Genomic DNA, 19,366 nt, shown 5'->3' with positions numbered 1-19,366 from the left:
GACGACCACAGCGACGAAAAGGGACTTGCAATTGGAAGCTCGGTACGTAGAACTGCAGATCTCTCAACTTCATCGGGAGCACCCGCATACTCGCCGATATACTGAAGGACCGCGTGTTCGGGATCGTAGCGCTGCAGGAGGTGTGTTGGACAGGATCTATGGTGCGAACGTTTAGAGGTAATCATACCATCTACCAGAGTTGTGGCAACACACGTGAGCTGGGAACAGCTTTTATAGTGATGGGCGACATGCAGAAGCGCGTGATCGGTTGGTGGCCGATTGAAGAAAGAATGTGCAGGTTGAGGATCAAGGGCCACTTCTTCAACTTTAGCATAATAAACGTGCACAGCCCTCCCTCCGGAAGCACTGATGATGACAAAGACGCATTTTACTCTCAGGTAGTCCGAAAATCTTCTACAAAGTTTTATTAAAATCTTCAAGATTTGTTTTATTATTTTCGTTGTTGTATTTAATTAGTATTCACTATGTGAATGTTCAAAAAATAAATTATGAAGTAAAATACAGGCACTGTAGAAATATGATTTTAAAATTCCAAAATCGCGTAAAAACCATAGATATATGTACCCAGTCATATCGCCAGAATTGCATGATTAAAACACTTGGCTATCACGCTAAGGACCTAGGAGCGAATCCCTCTCCCGACACACTCATAAGGAAGAATTTCGGGAAGGGGGAAGGGGAGTGAAGCGTGGGTACTGAGACGAACCAGTGATCATTATCGAATGTTTGAATTTTGTAATTTTCTTCATGAGGAGAGGATAGAAGTATAGTATAGTAGTGTGGACAGTACCTTATAAACGAGCAAAATTTCAGCTGCCTTCAGCTGGAAATGCTCAGTAGTCATAGTAGCTATCATTTGTGGAGTGTGTTCTCCAAACATTGTCGTCTTTAATGCTCTCTGACACATAATACATAATCATCTCTACTATCAGAAAGAACATATTTGTTAAAGAAAATAAATAAATAAACAGTGTTTTTCACTCTAGCTAACTAATGCCTTTCAATCTTAAGTAATGCAAAAAAGACTGACGATAAAATTTGCCACTGGACAAATTAATCATGTATGGGCCGCGCCGCATCTACTCTACAATGTAGAGCTATTAAAATGTTCCACCCAACAAATTAAGATCAAGTCCTACTGAGCGCACTCGCATGCTACCGGAAACCATTGATGCGTGGCAACACTCATGTAAATGACCGTAAGCTAACTTTCAATTTTGAACTACATTGCTTGCTATGAAGTTAGTGGATTGATTGCAATGCGCAACGGATAATAGCATTAGTTTGTAAAGAACAGTTGACAAAGTTCGTTCTTAGCTGGCAACAGATTCCGCCATGGAAATTCAGTTCAGTATCAATGGGAAGCTGTATAACGGTGAGTGTTAGAAGGAATCGATAGTACACATATTTCCACCTGAAACCGGAAAAAAAACACGATGGTAAAATTTGTGTGCAGTATAAAAATCGCAATCCACTAAGTCACGCATATACATATATATTTCAGTTCACAATAAGGTAAATTATTTGAAGTAAACCTTTTTTTTCTAGTCAACCCAAAAGAAACTTCAGTGGAAACATCATTAACTACATTCATACGAAATAATGCTCAACTTAAAGGAACTAAGTTTATGTGTCTTGAAGGAGGATGTGGAGCATGTGCTGTCAATGTTTCTGGCATGCATCCCATAACGGGAAAGGTTACAACATTGGCTCTCAACTCGGTGAAACATGATAATTTTATAAAACTATCGAAAATGTTTTAATTTGGCCATTATCACAGTGTCTCCTTCCAGTGTATTCCTGTCATGGGCTCGATATTCTCACCGTTGAAGGAATTGGAAACAAGAAAATTGGCTATCATCCGGTGCAGAAGAGACTTGCCTTGTTCAACGGATCACAATGCGGATACTGCTCCAGTGGAATGGTGACGAGCATGTTCAGCTTGCTGGAAGCTAACGAAGGATCAGTGACCATGCGAGATGTGGAAAATGCTTTCGATGGGAATGTTTGTCGATGCACTGGTTACAGACCGATCATGGATGCCTTCAAAAGCTTTGCGACGGATGCTAGCCAGAGTGTGACAAAGCTATGCCAAGATGTTGAAGATCTCGGAGTTGGAATAAGTTGTTTGAATATCAAATGCAATAGAGGCAACTTAGACAATAAGTCATCGACAAAGGAAGTAATCCATAAAATTAGTGGTGATGGGAAACAGTGGTATAAAGTGTACCAAATTACACAAATTTTCGAATGTTTTGAAAGAATTGGAAACAGGCCTTATATGTTAGTAGCTGGTAACACTGCTCATGGAGTATATCGACGAAATGAAAATTTGGAAGTTTTCATTGATATAAGCTCAGTTGACGAGCTTCGTCAGCATCGAATTGGATTGGACCTGACTATTGGAGCCAACGTTACGCTGCATGAGTTCTTAAGTATTTTGGAGCATGCAACGCTTGGCAACATAAGATTCCAGTATATGAAGAAACTCATCCAGCATGTACGACTTGTGGCCAATCACTTAGTACGAAATGCAGGAACGCTAGCAGGAAACCTCATGATAAAGCACGAGCATCCCGAGTTCCCTTCAGATCTATTCCTCTTATTGGAAACTGTAGGAGCAAGACTCGTTATCCGTGAGTTCAAAATAAGATTTATTTTAGTATAACCGATTGAAAGTTCCATCATTTTCAGTGACCGAGGATCTACCAACTACCTTAACTCCCTACGAATTTCTTAAAGTTAAAATGTCGAAGAAGGTTATCCAAAGCATTATTCTTCCTTCACTGGACCCCACTCAGTATACTTTTAAATCATTCAAAGTTATGCCCGTCACTCGAAACAATCGGGCCTACGTCAATGCTGGTTTTCTCTTAAAGTTTTGTAGGTCAAGTGAGGTTATTGAATCAGCAACCATATGCTTTGGTGGCATAAATCCTTCGTTTGTTCATGCTTCAAAAACTGAAGATTTCCTAATTGGTAAATCGCTTTTTAGCAATGAAACTCTTCAAGGAGCCCTGCACGAGCTCTCTGAGGAAATTCAGCCAGACTGGGTGCTTCCGGATGCCTCTCCGGAGTATCGAAAAAATTTGGCCTTATCGTTGTTCTACAAATTCATCCTAAGCATTGCACCTGAAAGTTCCATCGTACTGAATGCTCGTTACAAGAGCGGAGGCACTACTCTGGAACGTCCTCTGTCTTCGGGCAAACAGAGCTACGACACTTATCCAAGTAAATGGCCTCTCACTCAGTACACACCAAAACTGGAAGGTTTGGCACAAACATCCGGAGAAGCAGAATACGTCAATGATATACCGAAGATGCCAAATGAGTTGCATGCCGCTTTCGTGTTGGCTAATGAGATTCAAAGCCGAATCATAAAGATAGACGCTTCGAATGCGCTGGTATGAAAATACATGAAATGGTAAGATTTTGTAAATGATATTTTCGATTTCAGAAACTTGATGGAGTTGTCGCATTCTTCTCAGCTAAGAATATCCCAGGAATAAACAATTTCATGCCTCTAGAATTTGGCAACCGGGAAATTGAAGAAATTTTCTGTAGTGGGGAAATAGCATTCCATGGACAGCCCGTTGGAATAATAGTCGCTAATACGTTTGAGCTGGCTAACTTTGCTACTAAATTGGTTGAAGTCAGCTATGAAAGGATTGGTAAGTGATATTATGGATATTTTGGCAATCGTTTAGCCGTTTCATGTTTTCCATAGCTAACAACCCGATTTATAAAACACCGAAAGAAGTTATCAGAGCAGCAGCGCAAGATCGTATCATCAATCAAAAATTTGATCGTTATGGAAAAAAGTACGGAGCGGCTTCAGAAGGCTACATTCAGATTAAGGGGCAGATGGAACTTGGAGGACAGTACCATTACTCGATGGAGACGCAAACTTGTTTCTGTGTTCCCATTGAAGATGGAATGGATATCTACGCCTCTTCGCAAAGTACCAATTTCATGTTGGCTGCAGTTTCCCAAGCTTTAAACGTCCAGGAAAACTCCCTAAACATCAGCGTGCGACGCGTGGGTGGAGCTTATGGTGCAAAATCAACCAGAGCTCCACAGATAGCTTGCGCTTGCGCTTTGGCGGCTCATCTTTTGCAGAAACCCGTCCGCATGCTACTGCCGTTGGAAACCAATATGTCAGCCATTGGAAAACGAACAGGAGCATTTTCAGACTATGTTGTCCATGTTGATAGAAACGGAAAGATCAATAAGTTAACAAATACTTACACACATGATGGTGGAGCAATTTTGAACGAGCCTTTGGCATTCCTGACTAGTGACTTGTTCAAAAACTGCTATCGAACTGACACTTGGGGATTGATTGGTAATATGGCACGGACAGATGTTGCTACCAACACCATTTGCCGCGCACCAGGAACTATGGAAGGCATCTCAATGGTGGAGAATATCATGGAACATATTGCGCATGTCACTCGAAAGGATCCCTTGGAAGTCCGTATGCAAAATATCTCTAAACAAAACAGAATGCATGAATTGCTACCCAAGTTTAGAAAAGACGTAGATTTCGATGAACGCAGAAACACCGTGGACATGTTCAACATACAAAACCGTTGGCGCAAACGTGGAATAGCGATCATCCCAATGGAGTACCCGATGGAGTACTCGGGCACTCTGAATGCCTTGGTTTCCGTTTACCACATGGATGGGTCCGTTGCTATTACTCATGGAGCTATTGAGATGGGCCAAGGAGTCAACACAAAAGTGGCTCAAGTAGCAGCTCATATCTTGGGTATACCTCTGACAAAGATTTCTGTCAAACCCAGTACCACGTTGACGTCACCAAACTGTGCTCCAACAGTTCACAGTAGAACAAGCGAGAACGCTGCTTTTGTGAGTAGAAGGGCGTTTCAAAGGAATGACTTTTCTTTCTCTGAGAAGAAATCATCAATTTCTACTTTTTTTAACTGCACTTATTTTTACTAGATATGTTTGCCTTGTTTTGTACTTTTTCAGGCCGTGAAACGATGCTGCGAAACCATTCTGGATCGACTTCGCCCCATACGTCAGGCAAACCGTACGGCATCCTGGGAAGAGATCGTAAACCGAGCCTTCGTTACAAATATTGATCTGACCGCTTCTTACTACTATGAACCAGCCGATCTCAAGGCGTACGTTATCTGGGGCTTGGCCTGCGCCGAAGTCGAAGTGGATATACTCACCGGTAACATTCAGGTTTCGCGAGTCGATATTATGGAAGATGTTGGCGAGAGTATGAACCCGGGAATCGATGTCGGTCAAGTGGAGGGTGCTTTCATTATGGGATTGGGTTATTATCTTACAGAAGCATTGGTTTATGATCCGACGAATGGAGCCTTGGCCAACAATCGTACTTGGAACTACAAGATACCGGGGGTGCATGACATCCCAATTGATTTCCGTGTTCAGTTTCTCAAGGGGAGCTCTAACCCCTATGGTGTTTTACGGTCTAAGGCGGTTGCAGAACCAGCACTCAGCATGAGTCCAGTATTGACGTATGCGTTGCGCTATGCATTGCGCTCGGCTAGGAAAGATGCTGGGCTACCAGATGATTGGATTCCGATAGGTAAACTGAAGATGATTATAAAATGATAAGTAATTATATAATTCATTTTGATTCACAGGCTCGGCAGCAACCCCTGAAAAAATATTCTTGTTAGCTGGCAATCATATTGATCAATACAAACTGTAATGGATTGTGTTTAACCCTTATGTGTCCGACGGGGTACCCGGGTACCCAGCGCCCATTTAAAAAGCACGGTGTAGAAAAAAGCAAAAAGTTTGTCGGACACATAACGGTTAACTAACTATTTTAAATTTTTCGGTAAACTTGAATAAACATTCATTATTTTACTTTCATGATAAATGCCATATATTTTTCTACCTTCTCGTATAATATACTGTGTTAAAAAGCATAATTCCTTTCTATTAATAAACGCTCATCAGTAAAAAACTTAGATAGCACTAGTTTATAGCATTTTTGAACTCGGTAAGCTGATGATCATTTTTGGTGTAGAATCATGCCCTGAGTTCGAAAACGCGAAAGAAAAAAATTACAGTGGAGCGGAAATTTTTTCGACTTTCCATACAAGGTTGATGATTTGAAATCGATTTTAGTTCTATTTTTAAGCAAAGCCGCTCACTTTAAACATCTTATTCTCCGTAATCAATGCTCCGGTTGAGCTGAAATTTTTACTGTAACGTCGAGAAAGAATTTTTAAGTTGTTTTTTTTTTCTTATTGAAAAAAAATACATTTCTTCAAAAATTTTGAGAATTTTGCTAAAATTTAAGAAGATCGTCCCTAAAACTCGCCAATATCTTGAATTTCATCAACCTGACGTAAAACCTGTATTCAGATGATCGAATGGTATTGTGTTCAGCTTTTAATTTATGGAAAAAGATTTAAAATTGGTTGAACAAAACGCAATATATTTGAATTTTAGTAAATTACATATTTTGAAAAGTTGCAAAACTCGATATTGAGCTATAACTCAAAAACTGTTCTACTTAAAAATTTTTGAAGGTCGGTCTCGAAATCAGCACTAAATTGAGCTTCAAAAATTTTGGTCGTTGACAGAAGTTCACGACTTTCGTTTTTTTGTAAACTTGTGTAGTCGTTCAAAATTAACTATATTAAACATATTTGACTATACACACTAGCCCAACTTGACCAAACATCGTGTGTAACAAATTTGATCAAAACGGAATTTTCATATGACGATGGTGTATTTTGTTAAGGTTTATTTGCTGAAGCGCCCTAAGCATTTGTTCTGTGAGAAATACCCTGGTTTTACTTAAGGAAAAACTCGTTAGAATCCAAGGGGTAGTCACTCTACACAGTGTGCCTTGGGTACACCAGGCACACCTGTGGCACCGGCAGGCACAGATTCACACGCTCGCTATAATGGCGGCTGCTATAAAAAATTTGACAATTGTACCCCAGACTGAACTGAAATTATGAAACACAATCTCAGCAATCTTTGAAGCCAAGAAAAAAAAAACATCAGCTGTCAAGAGATCAAAGATACGACCACAATAACTGGGATGTTTTTCAAAAGCATTTTTATTTTTTATTCCATATTTTAAGCAAGGTTCTGTGTACAAAACCTAGGATTGTAAAACAAGTAATATCTTCGAAGATCCTTCTGAACCCCGAAATCTCAAAGTGCAATCCCAGATGGGAACAGAAGGAAACCCCCAGGCTGCTGGTCTTGGGCGAATGACAGTTTCCGGAGTGGTCATTCAACTTTTTGATGCCCGATTCAAAACTCCCAACTCCACAGTTACTAAAATGGAGACGTTTTAAGCTTCTGATGAATCCGACTCCTGCATGGCTTCATTAAGCCTTTGTGTCACAGGATCGTTGTTATTATTTGGGGATTTCGGATCGCTTGTCAATTATCTTAATCTATCTAAATCTATCTGAACACGATTTATGGCTATGTAGTGCCAGAGACCAATTATGTAGCAGGATACTTCTGCTCCTGCCTGGTAGCTAATGATTGTCAGGAACTATTTGGACAATGTTGGGACTCAATACCTAAAGAAAAACGATTTCATTGAAGTTTATACCGAGGCGTATACTGACTCGTGGAAACTCGCTGACCAACTGAAATGATGGTGCGAGCACTTTAGAAGCTCTTTTCATGTGTCGTCAACGTCTACAATATCGCAGCATGATCCGCCACGGGTTCAACGCATTACCCGTGTCAACAACACCGAAGCTCCATCAATGCAGTAGATAGGAACTATCTCCTGAATAATGGAGCCATTCATAGCTTGAAATTAAACAGAGCCCCGGTTCAATCGCATATCAGCCGAGATGCCTAGCCCCTAGAATTTGAATGCATTGCTGGGACATTTAGGGCTCGAAATTATGAATGGATGGACTAAGTAGTGTAGTGCACCGCCTGACAAAAATCCGTAGTTTTACTCAAGCCCGTAGTATCTGAACAACTGTTGCATCAATTATTTTACAACATATGCGAAACCATGACATATCCGGTCGACTGGATGCAAAGCATTTGAATAAAAATACCCAAAAATGATGACCTGACTGTATACGTTAGTTGACGGGGCATCATGTTACTGTGCATCGTTCTCGAAAGTTCTCTGAAAAGTGGCCCTTAACCAGATAGGCACAGGAGAAGATTGACACAACTCTCAGACGGCAGTAAGAAGGTTTCAGGGCTGAACGATCACCTTGGAGTAAAGCAATGAATTCCAAGAGTCTGCCTACAGTTGCCCATCGGTTACGAAAAAGTTTGGAGAAGTACCAATACCCGAATTTTCAACTAAAACGTGACATCTGTTCTGCTTGTCAGTGAAACCTGGTGTGTATCAGTGGAGAAAACATAATGGCTGCAGCTCTTCATTAGTAGATGCCTGCGTTTTATAATTCATGCCAAGTGGACTCGGTGGCCTCCGTAGCGTCACAATTAAATCTCCAATGTAGAGCTCCATCGCCGATGTCATCAGAAGCCGATAGCGACAGAAATTCAGGAGCGAAAATTGAGATGCGTCAACTTTACTCTACTAAACAGAGTATCGCAACAGAGGAAAAATCAGTGGCTCCTGGGAACGCAATCCTTATTCAAAAGAATGAAGGAAGTCGACAGAAATTTTACCAGGCTAGGTGGTATGCAATATCTCAGGATGGAGATCTTTAGAAAGTAGAAGAACATGGTATAACTTTTTTATTGTAGTAGACAGGGATGGGAACACTTACTTGCAAAGAGTTACACTCACTTGCTATTTTCTCAGCTCAGAAGCGTGCAATCAAGAAACGATGTATGGACGACTTTTATCTTGTGATTTTGTCTAAAAGTTTGCCAAATAGAGTATGGGTCGCACACGCATACCAAAGTCGTGACAGAGCTGTGAGAAGGACTCTCCACGAGGTGAGTGTAATTTACATTCACCTCGTGGAGAGTTGCCTTTGCAGCACCCTCACGACTTCGGTATGTGTGTGTGACTTTTACTTTATTTGGCAAACTTTTAGACAAAACCATAAGGCGAAAGTCGTCCATACATCGTTCCATGATTGCACGCCTCTGAACTGAGAAAACAGCAAAAGTGAGTGTAACTCTTTGCAAGTGAGTGTTCCCATCCTTTGCAGTAGAATGTCATCTTAGAAACAAATCAACCTTAAAAAGCTTTTTGATTCTCTTTATTTTATTGCATATGTCAGTAGGTTATGATTTAGTTAATAAGAAATTGATCCTTTGCAGTGCCACTCAAAGGTAATATTTTATCGATCGTCATAGAGGTTCCTAAAATGGAAAAAATCAATCATTAAATGATACGGAAACCACCGTACTGTCTATCCTACCCATTTCCAGCCAATTGTTCACAAGTCCCGCATCTTTCCTGGCCGCCATCAGAGCATATCTTAGAGCGAACAACGCTGAAATGCCCAAATTATATGCCGGTTCACCGGTAGCTTTTGAACGAAGCACTCCAATCGGATTAGACGAATTCTGAAGCAACTTGATCCTGAAATCAGTTGGTATATCTTTTGCTCCGGGTGGTTTGTAATTCCAAGTACGATTATTCAGCAACTCTCCTGTTCTTTTGTCGTACACTAAATGTTCCGTTAAGAAATATCCAACACCCATTATGAAGGCACCTTCGATTTGCCCTATATCGATTCCTGGACTCATACTTTCACCAGTGTCTTCTAGTATATCCACTCGAGTCAGCCTGCACGCGCCAGTCAGTACATCCAGTTCCAATTCAGTACAACACATCGCCCACACTATGTACGAGCTGAATTCTGACTTTTTCGCAAAATATCTTGCAGTGAGATTGATGTTGGCAATAAAGCAGTTATTCACCAGCTCTTCCCAAGATAAAGAAGGATTCATTTCGCGAATGGGCCGCATTCGGTTTGCTAGTATTTCACAACTTCGCATTACAGCGAATGCCACACTATCGGAAGTATTACTTCCACCAGCTATGAAACTATTCGGTGATGTCATATTGTTGATTGGTTTGACTGAAATCTTTTCCACGGGAATCCTCAATACATATCCAGCAACTTGTACGACTTTCGTATTGATACCTTGTCCCATTTCAACTCCACTATGCGTAATCGATACGCTTCCATCCAGATGATGAATTGCTACCCAAGCATCAAATGGTCCACCATAGTCTATTCGATAAGCTAGTGGTATCATCGATATGCCCCGCTTTTTCCATTGGTTTTCATCGTTGAATCTGTCAATTTTTGCTTTTCGTTCAACAAATTCGGTGTCTTTCCTGAAATCAGCAAACAACTGTCGTATTTTGCTGTCTGGTGGAATGTTTGCGAGACGAACACTTTCTGGATCGATTCCCGTTTCGTGAGCTATATGTTCAAAAATTGTTTCAACCGTAGCATATGCTTCGGCCGAGCCTGGTCCCCGCAGCCACGTGTTACTGGTAACATCTGTTGTAGCAACTTTTGGTACTAGCCGCCAAGAGCTATCATCGTAACAGTTCTTGAAATGCGTCATATAAAACATTGAAAGAGGCTCATTGAGCGAGCAGCCTGAATCGTGGATGAACGTGTTTACAAGTTTTACTATTTTACCGCTTTTGGTAACCGATATTTCATAGTCATTCCAGCATCCCTGACGTTTTCCTATCGCTGTCATGTTGGCTTCAATAGTCATCACCAACCGTACTGGCCGTTGGGTAAGATGGGCAGCAAGCGCACATGCACTTGATACCAGGGCACTTCGACTGATCTTAGAGCCAAAGGCACCACCCACGCGTCGACAATAGTAATTTACCTTGCTTTGCGGAATATTGAGCATAAGCGATATCGAAGAGCTCACCTGATCAAGCCATTGTGTCGAACTGTAAACATCAATGCCATCTTCTTTTGGTATGCACACACAACTCTGGGTTTCCAAGGAGTAATGGTACTGGCCACCAAGATAAAATTTGCCTGTTATATGTTTATCTCCAATGGCAGCTGGATTGTACCTTGAACCAGTTTGGCCGTTAGGCCGGTCCATTATACGGTCCACAGCTTCTGCATTCATTACATCTTCAACGGTCGCGTAAACATCACCCTCCGGATGACTATATATTACGTCAACTAAAGAAGCTGCGTGATTTGCGATTTCGAACGTTTCTGCAACAAGAACTCCAACTGGTTGACCATGACACAAGACTTTTCCACTGCAAAGTACTTCCTCAGCCTCTACACCGATCGGGAAGAAATGGTTAACTCCTTCTACCAAAGGCATGAAATCATTCCGTCCGGGGATATCCTTTGCGGTATAGAATGCGACAACACCTGCAACTGCCATGGCTCTCGTGGCATCAACTCTCAAGATGTTGCATTTAGCCTGCGTTGCCGTCACAAATGCGGCGTGCAATTCGTTGTGATAATGGGGAATATCGTTAATGAATTCCGCCTGACCCGATGTTTGCGCGAGTGCTTCAATTTTGGGAATATTTTTCGTGAGTGGCCAATTTTGAGGGTAGGTGTCGTAAGATTGGACTCCAGACGATACGGGATGCTCCAACGACATCGAACCAGATAGGAAGCGTGGATGGATGATTTTTGCATTTTTAGGCGCTGTGTGAAGTACATATCTAAAAGAATAACAAACAAAGTTGTCGGAATATAAATTGAAACAAAATGTCTATATACAGGCCCGGGTGGATTGTGGGGCGCGGGGTCATAGCGGATGCGGGGCCCCTCGAGCAAAAAAAGCTAGGAGCAAATTTTTCTTTGTTTTAAAACAATACTTGAGAAAAGTGAAAAATAATGTAAATGATTATCCCGGAGCCAGGCCCTCCACCCTTCCCACATCCGGCCCTGCAAAGGTCTTAAACGTTAAATGTTAAACTTCACTATAACTAAGGATCGCCAGTTGTTTTTATGTAGATTTCAAATCTTTAATAGTGTTAATATAAACAGCTAAATTTTGTAAATTTTTTCTTTACGTACCGTAAACCGGGGTCAAATTGATCAGCGGGGTGAAATTGATCACTCGGGTACTACATTGTAATTTCATACTAGGAACTCTTAAGCGTCGTAATGAACTAAAACTTTTTACGTCACCTGATTCGTAGATGTCTAGAGATGAGTGTAGACTTTTAAATTTTTAGAAAAAAAAGTTAGTTTTGCCTAATTTTTTCAAGGAATTTGCAATGTATTTCTCATTTAGCTGAAATCATTGCTACTAAACAATCAATTGCTAATAGGACTTCCCGTAGATTCTCTGTTTTAACATTTTTGTGGAGCCTTGGTTGGGATGTTATGCATCTAATCAGAACATGAAATAGTTATAAAAAGTTCATTTTATGAGGAAATAGTCATTTATATTGTGATAAAAATCACTTATTTCATATAAAATTGCCTACCTTTAGGCGTTTACGGGGAAATTTCAAAATTTAATTTTGCGTTTAGAGTATTAAATTCACTAGTTGTAAGAATTTAGGCGCGTTATTCGGTTTTAGAAGAGCAAAATTAAACGGAGAAGGAAATTTTCCTTTCCAACCGATGCTTAATTGTATACTGATCAATTTCGCCCCAAATAGCTTTTCCAATATTTTGATATTTGGAGTTATTTAACTTAAAGTTTAAATTTGTTTAACAAAATTCTGTCAGATGGTTCCATGGAGACGCACAGGGTACTGGTTTTACACATATTCTTTTGGCAACATTTGAACAGGCACTGATGTTATCCGCAAAAGTTGTTTTAAAGTGATCAATTTGACCCCGGATTACGGTACCCACCTCCGACAACACATTTTCAAAAGGCTGTCATTTCATCAATTCCCATCCGATTTTTTTAAGTCGCCCTCAATCGATCATAAATTGGTGCAAGTTTATTATACTCAAGTGACCATGCAATATCCGGAACCATTCCGGGGATATTCTGGATTGTGCTGGGATCAGGGGGTTGCCAAAAAGGCTAAAAGTGATTATTTCGTGTGTTATTGTGTTTGAAACATCGATTTGAAGTGAATTTTTTGTTACGAATAGCGAAACCCAATTGCGATAAACAGATTTGGATAAGTTGACCCATCCGGATCACCGTGACAGAGTTCGCGAGGCCTCATTGGGAACACTTCTGGTTTGCAACCTAAACACGACATATCAATCTCCATGATTCCAAATGACTGAGTCAGAAACGATTGACTGAAGTCTGTATCAACTACTAATATGGCCACCCCGGAACATCTAGCATAGATTCCACTGAAGCGTCATCAGGAACATTTCTGGTTTGCAACCAATGGTTCGGGATATTACATGGCCACTTGAGTGCACCAATTTATGATCGTTTGAGGGCGACTAAAAAAATCAAATGAAAATTGACGAAATGCCAGCATTCTGAAAATGAGTTGTTGGAGTTCGGGACGTGAAGGTTAATGATAACAATCGCTGCCTACATCTTGAAAAGTTCAGGTCGTAGGCTAACAGGGACGGAGGTTTTGCTTCTGCAACATAAGCATCTTTTCCTTAGGTTAGGAGCGGCTAGCGACAGCATCTGCTCCCAACGTTGTTAGAAGCAGTTGATAAATATAATACACCGCTTGCCAACTCTAAGTTAGGAGGTTGGTGTCTAGCACTGGGAGACGACCGTAATAAAAATAAAATCAGTGGAAAATCAACAACAGATAAATGCAAACCGATATCAGTGGCCTCGGATTTAGCAACTAAAAGAGATTTTTATTTACATCACTTTTAAGAAAAAGTATTGATGTTGTCAAAAATAGTTTGAGTATATCTATATAAATAAAAATGGAATGGTGTTTGTGTATGTCACGAATAGGCTCGGGAACGGGTCAACAGATCGACATAATTCTTTCACTGTTGTATTCGTGCAGGGCTCCGACGTGTTCATATGGAAAAATAATTGCAAAAATCGACCGGGAAAACAACAAAAAAGGGAACATATGAAATTCCATTTTGCGGGCCATTTGTCTCCACAACTGCATGTCAAGAAACATAGTAGGCAAGCAGAACGACGTTCTATCTATATTCTTTATTACACCAACGAACCTAACCTCAAAATGACTGACAAATCTCAGGTCATTTTGACAGATGTATAATGAGCATGAAAAGGACGGCAACAGGATCGATAAAGTAGAATATGTTATCCGTCTTTTTCGTGCATGTGTGTGATCTGTCAAAATGACCTGTGAATTGTCAAACATTTTCATGGCTAGCTTTGTTGGTGTAATGAAGAATATATAAAAATGAGTTTGAAATCACTTTGAAGCAACAAAACTCACAAACGAGTGGATCGATCGGGATGACTCTTGCATGTTTTGATTCGTATTCATGGTGTCTGTGTTTATGAGTAGTAAAAGTTAAGTTAAATCAACTATAAAAGTAAGAAAATTGATGAAGTACCGTAAAACGGGGTATCTTTGATAATGCGGGTAACTTTGATAGTGCGGCAGGCATTGTGTAATTTATCTTATAACTATGATTCCTTCAACCAGTTAAGAAAAAGGTAAACGTAAATCAGTTCTATACATATGAAAGTTCATCTTAGACGTATTTTCATTAAAATCTAGTTTATATACAACTTTTTGGACAAAAAATAAAAATTGTTGATATTTTTGTCATTTATCAACCCCTTCAAACAATCTGCTATACGACTTCGTTACAACTATTTTTTTCAATGAATGGACCTTCATTCTCGATAGATTCATCACAGTAGATTTCAAATCTGGCTTTGAATCTCTTAACGAAGAGTCTTTTTACAAAATGGAAGCAATTTTGTAAATTGGGATATTAATCTCCATACATCAATAAACGCCTAAAAGTATGCAATGCCCTTATAATTTCATGTAGATAAATATGTGTTGTTCAAAATTTGTTTATAAAACATTAAAATACTACCCAAAAAAAAGAAAACTTACCATGAATAGCATGTAATCATATGTTGATGTACCGCTAAGCAATTTTTATTACAAAGATAATGATTTTTGATAGCTAAATTTATTGTGTTTTGCACTCAATACTCCACAAACTCATTTTTATGTGTAGAATTTAGTAAAAAATCAATGTTTTGATATAAAAATTCTATCTAATATATTCCACAAGCCTTCTCTCATCATGTTCATACTCCTAAGATTTCAATATGTGATTATGTTTTGAGAATTGATGTGTTTTTAGGGCATTATCAAAGTTACCCCAAAATGAAAATCTGATTTTCGGTTTTATGAAAAACTAAAAGTTATCCAAAGTATTTCAGATTGTCGAATCTTTTAATTGCAATTGATAACTGATACCCCAGTACTTGTTTTAAAAATATAAAACTCGGGGAAATACTGTTACATGTAAAAATATTGAGAAAATTCGCTGAAAAACTATCAAAGTTACCCCATTTTACGGTACTGATTTTTTATTAGCTTGGAATGAAATCAACACGATCGAAATGAAACCAATCTAGAGTGTGGTGACATTATGAGCTCAACATTTGTCAAACAAACACAACTTGGCAAGACAACGTTTGCCGGGACAGCTAGTTACAAATAAAAATAAACGGTGATACAAATATACTTAGCCCTAGTAAGATGTTAGGGTCAATATGACCCAGACAGGCACGTTGAACGTGTACTACGCCATCATGGTGCGAAATTCCTATCATCTTAGGAGGATTAAAGTAAAACTTTTGGCAAGTGTGGTGAGCATGGCATGAGTTGGAATTCATAACAGAGGCCCTAGAGAAATTTAAAAAAAAAATACGATGCGGTATCAATCTTCGAGAAATTCATAGTAAAAATCATGCGCAATCTTTGAGTTCTGGCAAAAGCTCACTGAGATGCGAAAATTATTTTGTTGCATTAATTATAGTGTTGATGAAATTCTAGCGTGAACGATGCAGAGTGTCTGACCGAATTGTCTGTGAGTTTTCTATAAAATATTTACCAGAATTCCTTCTAAGCCCTTCACTTTAAAATACGTTAGCATTTTTATACAAGTTTCTTCTTCAATTTTTTCAAGAAATCTTTGATTTTTCCAGAAATATTACTATAGACTACTTGCTCATAGGTTTAACCATATTTTTCTTTAAAAATCGGAACGAAATAAGGAAACTTACGTATTTTCGGCAGTTTTGCTCTCTTTGTCATGTTTTTTTTATAACCTGTTGATCTCAGGAGTTGGCCTCAAATCCCTCCCAACCAAGCTGAGTTATATGCCCAAACTTCAGACAATTTCATCCACAAAAACCCCCTATGACGAAGAGAACAACCTGCCGATAATACCCTTCGTCACCCTACCCTAGAGTTCATCTAGAAAACGCTTCAACTATTCTGGTATTCCATTTGAAACCTTAAATCAAGAATTAAAACAACTAAATTCCACTTAAAAGTTCTTCTACGAACTTGATAAAAACGCTTGAAACTATCTTCCATATTTTTCGGGGTACTTTTGGATTTTTTATTCTACAGAGTTTCTTCAGAAATCAAGCAAAGATTTAACCTTCAAGAAACAATATTTGGAACCATTGCACGAAAATGAATAGATCAAATTGAAAACAATGATGAAAATCAAATTAAAGCGAGGCAAGTCTACATTGGCGTAAAGGCCATGCTGAGTGTAACGGGTTCAAATCCGAGCCGCTCCAGGATCTCTTCGTAAAGGAGATTTCTTTGGGCATAGCGTGTCTTCATGTCTGCCACACAATATGCACGTGCAAAATGAGTATTGGTAAAGGAAGCTCTCTGTTAATAACTGTGGAAATGTTCATAGAACTCTAAACCACAGGCAAACAGACGTAACACCTTGAACGATTTTCAAAGAAATCCATCGCCCAGTTCACACTACCATCACCTGGTGGAAAAGTTGTACGAATCACTGTGTTGTGCAATATCATCAACAGAAGGCGCTAGTGTGAAATGTCAAACGCATCGAAAAACGATGCGCGCGCCTCTGGTTGTGAAAGCTACAACTATGAAAATTTAAAATGATCGTTAAAAGCGTGGTCAATGGAAATTTCGCAAGTGTTACGTCTGTTTTTCTGTGTCTAAACTGAGAAACAGGATTTGTCCCAGTTGTGATGCAACGCTTTTTGAAAATCGGGTTTTCATCATTTTGAACGGGGACTTGGGCTTGGCTAGGGACTTTAAACGTCAAAAAACGCAGTAGGCAAGACAAAGTTTGCCGGGTACAGCTAGTAAGGTATAAAATTGCACAAAAAGTTTTCAATATTTTACAGCATTTTTTAACCTGCAAATGCTGTAAAAGTATAGCACATTGTTTTTTTGCAAATCACTAACTTTGGCGGATTTGATATTCGATTTAGTTGAAACAGCGGCCGAATGACCACCCAGTCAATGACCATTTGCGCATTAAGGGTCGATTTCTTCGTCTCGGCTTAAACGGTAGGCCAGGTTTACCCATAAAGTTAAACCTGGTGTAACGCTTAAGTCAGGGTGAAGAAATCGGCCCTAAGTGTTGCTCATTCTGAACTAAACTAACCTCACAGACAACTAACCTGTAAAACAGTCCTAATGCAGCTTGCTTCCGAAAATCCGGATGAGGTTCCGGTAAAACCCAGTCTGGTTTCATCTCTGCATCAAGCACCCGTAGAGCAGCCTGGATTGTTTCGTTTTGAAAAAGATTCTTCCCCACGATGGCCTTTTCTGTCTCCGCTGCGTGTGTGAACTGAAAGTATGCCGGTATGTAAAGCAACCTTGAAACTTTCTGACTAGACTACTGAAAGTGAAACAATATACGCTTGGATGAATTCCTCCGAAGCAAAGCGTTGCCTGCTTAATGATCTGCTTGTTGCTGGAAAACTTCATTAGGAACGCCGCATTTACATAGGCTTTGGCATTCTGCACCCGTGGTTGTACTTTATATGATTGGAAGACGTATATTTTTGGGTCTAATGCTGGTAGAACCACGTTAGCGATAATTTTTTTGTTCATATCTTTTTGGGTCAGTTCCCGCGGAGTAGCTTTGTCCATCATTCCGTTTGAATTTACTGAAAGAAAGACCAAAGACTTCTATATTTTTTTAAGGTTACAACGGTTTGTTTGTTTGTACTTATTGTTAGATGAGCCCCTACTGCTTCCAGAATGAGGTACAAATCCGATGGAAACTCGTGGTGCTGATGTTTCAACGATAGGTTCCCGGCGAGAGAACCAACATTCCGCACTGCATGATGCGCAATCATTTCCACGTGGTTTGCCATTTCTTTGCAATACTTGAACTTTGGATCTTTTGAAGCCGCTTCCAGTAAAATGCTTCCAAAATCAGATAACGACACATTTGCTCCAACAATCAACTCACTTCCCAGCCAGTGGGAATGAAGCTCCGCCACTGAGCTAATATCGATAAAAACTGATAAATCACTACTCCTACGATAAACACCATGTCCAGTATTTCCACTTACAATCATGTACGGTTCGTTTTCAATTTCATCAAAAATCTTCAAGATTTCTTCAACGCTATATACTTTATGCCACCGTTTCCTATCATTAAATGTTAACTTCATTGGTTGTCTATTACAAGCATTACTAGAAGAGCATGATGAATTGCCTTCGAAGCACATCAATCTGCAACTTGTTCCCAAATCTTCAATATCACTGCACATATCCACAATCTTATTACTGGCATCACAAGCGAACGATTTGAACGCATCCAATATTGATCTGTAACCGGTGCATCGGCACATGTTACCATCAAGAGAGTTTTCAATTTCACGCATGCTGATGTTATTCTGCTTGGAAGCAATCAAACTGTACATACTCATGACCATTCCAGGAGAACAGAATCCACACTGCGTTCCATTGAAATGAGCCAATCTCTGTTGGATAGGGTGATACCCATTTTCTTTTGATCCAAGTCCTTCGATCGTAACGACATCCATCCCATGGCAAGAAAAAACAGAGAATAAGCACTGCAAATATAGACGCACTGATAAGTCACCACCACCAAACGTGGATGCAGAAAACACGAACAGAGTTAACGGAGAACGTTGTAACTTCTTTTGAAACAGGGTGCATCCGCTTTACGTTGACAATGCATGCTCCACATCCTCCTTCGAGGCACATAAATTTTGTGCCGGTGAGATGAGCATGGTTCCTAATAAACGTGTTCAAGGATGTGTCTACTGGCACATCATCTGATGTGACTACAAAAAACAGCATGATATTTTTTTCTGAAAGTTTCAAAATTATTACACTTACCTTTATAAAATCTTCCGTTGATAGTAAAAACAGCAGCCATACCGATATGTTGATGTTGATGTTACCCCGTAGAAAACAGCCGATCAACTAAACTAGACACAATATATCCAAGGTGGTGAAAACTTTACGAGTGAATCGAGCGAAACGATTTAAACAAGTGCAGCATTG

General features: G+C 39.7%; 2 protein-coding genes across 3 annotated transcripts; one reads left to right on the top strand and one right to left on the bottom strand.

Moving 5' to 3' along the window:
- Positions 1-2,183: 2,183 nt before the first annotated feature.
- On the top strand, positions 2,184-5,746 carry LOC109403004 (uncharacterized). 2 transcript variants are annotated; one of them, XM_019675716.3, is made up of 5 exons: positions 2,184-2,657; positions 2,716-3,425; positions 3,479-3,692; positions 3,749-4,893; positions 5,017-5,632. In XM_019675716.3, exons 1-5 carry the CDS (start codon positions 2,303-2,305, stop codon positions 5,629-5,631), a joined length of 3,039 nt encoding a protein of 1,012 aa, XP_019531261.3. In that variant the 5' UTR covers positions 2,184-2,302; the 3' UTR covers position 5,632. The 2 variants fall into 2 exon arrangements, with proteins under 2 accessions (XP_019531261.3, XP_062704828.1); XM_062848844.1 differs by adding an exon at positions 5,664-5,746 and having other exon boundaries at positions 2,649-3,425; positions 5,017-5,605.
- Positions 5,747-9,195: 3,449 nt separating this feature from the next.
- LOC109408675 (uncharacterized) lies at positions 9,196-19,358 on the bottom strand. The gene is made up of 7 exons (XM_029878714.2): positions 19,199-19,358; positions 18,971-19,143; positions 18,054-18,909; positions 17,741-17,991; positions 17,500-17,669; positions 9,372-11,629; positions 9,196-9,312 (listed from the first exon to the last, which is right to left on the bottom strand). The coding sequence occupies exons 1-7, from the start codon at positions 19,236-19,238 to the stop codon at positions 9,242-9,244; spliced, it is 3,819 nt and encodes a 1,272-aa protein (XP_029734574.2). The 5' UTR covers positions 19,239-19,358; the 3' UTR covers positions 9,196-9,241.
- Positions 19,359-19,366: the final 8 nt, after the last annotated feature.

This window comes from Aedes albopictus, chromosome 2 (assembly GCF_035046485.1).
Source record: "Aedes albopictus strain Foshan chromosome 2, AalbF5, whole genome shotgun sequence".
Classification (NCBI taxonomy): Eukaryota; Metazoa; Arthropoda; class Insecta; order Diptera; family Culicidae; genus Aedes; species Aedes albopictus.
Note: the sequence above shows the minus strand (reverse complement) of the source record. Positions and strands in the feature narration are given on the sequence as shown.

What these genes read in the sequence shown, in the direction of transcription:
- LOC109403004 (XM_019675716.3), top strand. Translation starts at nt 2,303, where the DNA reads ATGTTAGTAGCTGGTAACACTGCTCATGGAGTATATCGACGAAATGAA. An exon ending in AGGAGCAAGACTCGTTATCC is followed by an intron (nt 2,658 to 2,715) that starts GTGAGTTCAAAA and finishes CATCATTTTCAG; the next exon opens with TGACCGAGGATCTACCAACT. An exon ending in CAAGCGAGAACGCTGCTTTT is followed by an intron (nt 4,894 to 5,016) that starts GTGAGTAGAAGG and finishes GTACTTTTTCAG; the next exon opens with GCCGTGAAACGATGCTGCGA.
- LOC109408675 (XM_029878714.2), bottom strand. Translation starts at nt 19,238, where the DNA reads ATGGCTGCTGTTTTTACTATCAACGGAAGATTTTATAAAG. An exon ending in CAACGGAAGATTTTATAAAG is followed by an intron (nt 19,144 to 19,198) that starts GTAAGTGTAATA and finishes TGTTTTTTGTAG; the next exon opens with TCACATCAGATGATGTGCCA. An exon ending in AGGGGCTCATCTAACAATAA is followed by an intron (nt 17,992 to 18,053) that starts GTACAAACAAAC and finishes TCTTTCTTTCAG; the next exon opens with TAAATTCAAACGGAATGATG.